At 37.0% G+C, this 2,581-nt stretch overlaps 1 protein-coding gene across 1 annotated transcript; it reads left to right on the plus strand.

Moving 5' to 3' along the window:
• Positions 1–1,075: 1,075 nt before the first annotated feature.
• TAL2 (TAL bHLH transcription factor 2) lies at positions 1,076–2,096 on the plus strand. The gene has a single exon (XM_087954102.1). The coding sequence runs from the start codon at positions 1,089–1,091 to the stop codon at positions 1,440–1,442; it is 354 nt and encodes a 117-aa protein (XP_087810228.1). The 5' UTR covers positions 1,076–1,088; the 3' UTR covers positions 1,443–2,096.
• Positions 2,097–2,581: the final 485 nt, after the last annotated feature.

The raw sequence follows: 2,581 nt of genomic DNA on the forward strand, positions 1-2,581 counted from the left end.
AAATCGTAATTTATACTGTAAGTTGTTAGCAACTGCCTCTTTAGGGACCATTGACAGTGATGACAGTGATGAAAAAGTTATTTTGTGACCAATCCTTGCATTTACAGGTCTGAAAAGCAAAGGAGAGATGAAGTAAAATCATAAGCATAGCAATGGCTTCACTTAACAACTGCTTTGCTTAAAAAAAAAAATGAGCTGCTGGTCCCAACTACGATTGTTAAAAGAGGACTATTTGTACATTTTAAGAATCCTAGGGCACATGGAGTTATCCCTGAACAACCCTTTGGTGGGGAACACTAGAAACGTCTTATATGTGATGCACCATTTCCATTTAGGAGCTGATCGTGGTTTAAACTTCTGGCTTAGTTTTGTACTTCTTTGCATTTCCCTGAATTTTGCCTTATGAAGCATTCTGAGAAATTCTTTATGGATATTTTGCTGAAAACAGAAAGGAAACGAATTAGTGATTTATGGATTTGATTATTAAATAGGGTAAAAGAAGGGAATCATAATGTAACATAAAGAGGAAGGACCGATAAATTTATTTAGAACTGCTGTGAAGATTGAATGCCATTTCTTTATATTTTTTTCTTCCTTGTTCCTTTACCTATTCACTAATTTTCTTCACTGTGTTTCTCATTCTTACATTTGTACTGCTTTTATTATTGTACAAAATTGTTTCATAAAAATAAATAAATACATCCGGAGAATGCTCATACATCCCTTTATGCATGTTGTTTGGTCTCAATAAAGGGAACATCATGCTTTTTGGCATAAGGAACACTTTATCAGTTCTATATCTACAATATGCCTATGTGTAAACAGTAATAGAACTCTTTGCTTAGAATCAGATACCTCTGAATACATATGCAAGGGTGATACTACATTTGCATCAGGTAGGGTATATTCTGTTGGGGGGGCAGTTATTAAGAAGCTTTCATTTTCAATATTAAATACCATAACAACTCTTGGAGTCACACCTTCTACCTCATTTGCAGCTTAATGAGCCATTTTGTCTTTTTATTGTGTCTTTTTCTAATGTTCTCCTTCATCCTGTCATTCTCTTCCTAGTTCATTCAGTCTTGAGGATGACCAGAAAAATCTTCACCAACAGCAGGGAGAGGTGGAGGCAACAAAATGTCAACAGTGCCTTTGCCAAGCTGAGGAAGCTAATTCCCACCCATCCTCCTGACAAAAAGTTGAGCAAGAATGAGACTCTTCGCTTAGCCATGAGGTACATCAACTTCCTCGTCAAGGTCCTTGGGGAGCAAGGGTTGCCGCAAACAGGTGTGAATCCACGAGAAACAATACTGGGCCTGTTTCAGCAGAATCCACATTTGGAACACATGGAAAAACTGACTCTCCTTGAAGACTCTGAGGTCCCTTCTCCCAACACAAGCAGCAACATCCCAGAATGCTGGTCAGAAACATCATCTCCATAATCAGTCAGTCAGGGTAATCATCCTGATTGCAATTTGATAGTCCCCCTTGATACCGGTTGTGGTAGTTGTTTGTTTCTATACATGTTAATCTATTTATTTATTTATTTGGTCCATCTTGGTCTTTTTAAACTCAAATGTACTTTATGTAAGCATTTCTGAGGAAGAATATGGCTTTCAATAATTAAAAAGAATTCCAATGGTATAATCGGCTATAAAGGGCTTTCATTTTGAGTGCAGGGGACTTTGACTGGACCACTGAAAGTTGCCAATGCATCCCTTGCCGTTTATTGTCACATACAAGTGAAAATTGTCAGGTTCAGTAGCTTGTGGCTGAGTGACACTGTAAGTCTTAAAACAGCTGACTAGGCGCTCTGGGAATTTCAGTTCCTGATGATTTGGCTGCTGGATTGACAAAGGTTAATTGAAGATCTAAGTCAAACAAATTCTGCACTTGTGGCTCTTCTCCTGTGGTAGAACAAATCCCTTCCCACTTCCTGTAACATACCACAGTGAGCAACTGATTATTTCTTCCCCACTTCCTTTCTTAAGAGAAGAAACCACATAAATTGAGCAGCCACATCTACAATTACAACTGTGGGCATCTCATTGTATCCATTTCAAGAGATGTGATAATACTGCCTACTATAAATTGGGCCTTTTACAATACTATAAATTGAATATTGTAAAAGAAAATATCTGGAGCTCTGGAGCCAAGGTTACTCATTAAAAAAAGGGTTTTTTCCATTTAAGATACATTAATGTCAAAGTTAGTTGAGCATCGCTAAGGTCCTCTTCTTTGCCTGCAATGCCCAGGTCAATGCAATCTTCATGCTAGGATGTGTGCATTTCATTTACTATTCTTCCTCCAGTATATGTCAAAATCTGAGGGAGATACAAATTTAACCAAAACAAAATGCGTAGGGAATACATCTGAGCAGATGGGAATGGATCATGTCCACTATGCTTGCTCAGATATAATCAACAGTGGATTTTAATTATTTCTCAAATATTCAAAGATGCCTACCTTAAAAAAAATTGATTTAACTATTATTTCAACTGGATTTATGTGAGGAAAAAACTCTTAAATTTGGCTGGAATTACACTTTACAGAACATTTGCACAGATAAAAAAATAACTAA

This window comes from Notechis scutatus, chromosome 2 (assembly GCF_049901735.1).
Source record: "Notechis scutatus isolate UNSWTSFEM ecotype Mainland chromosome 2, rNotScu1.2, whole genome shotgun sequence".
NCBI classification, from domain to species: domain Eukaryota; kingdom Metazoa; phylum Chordata; class Lepidosauria; order Squamata; family Elapidae; genus Notechis; species Notechis scutatus.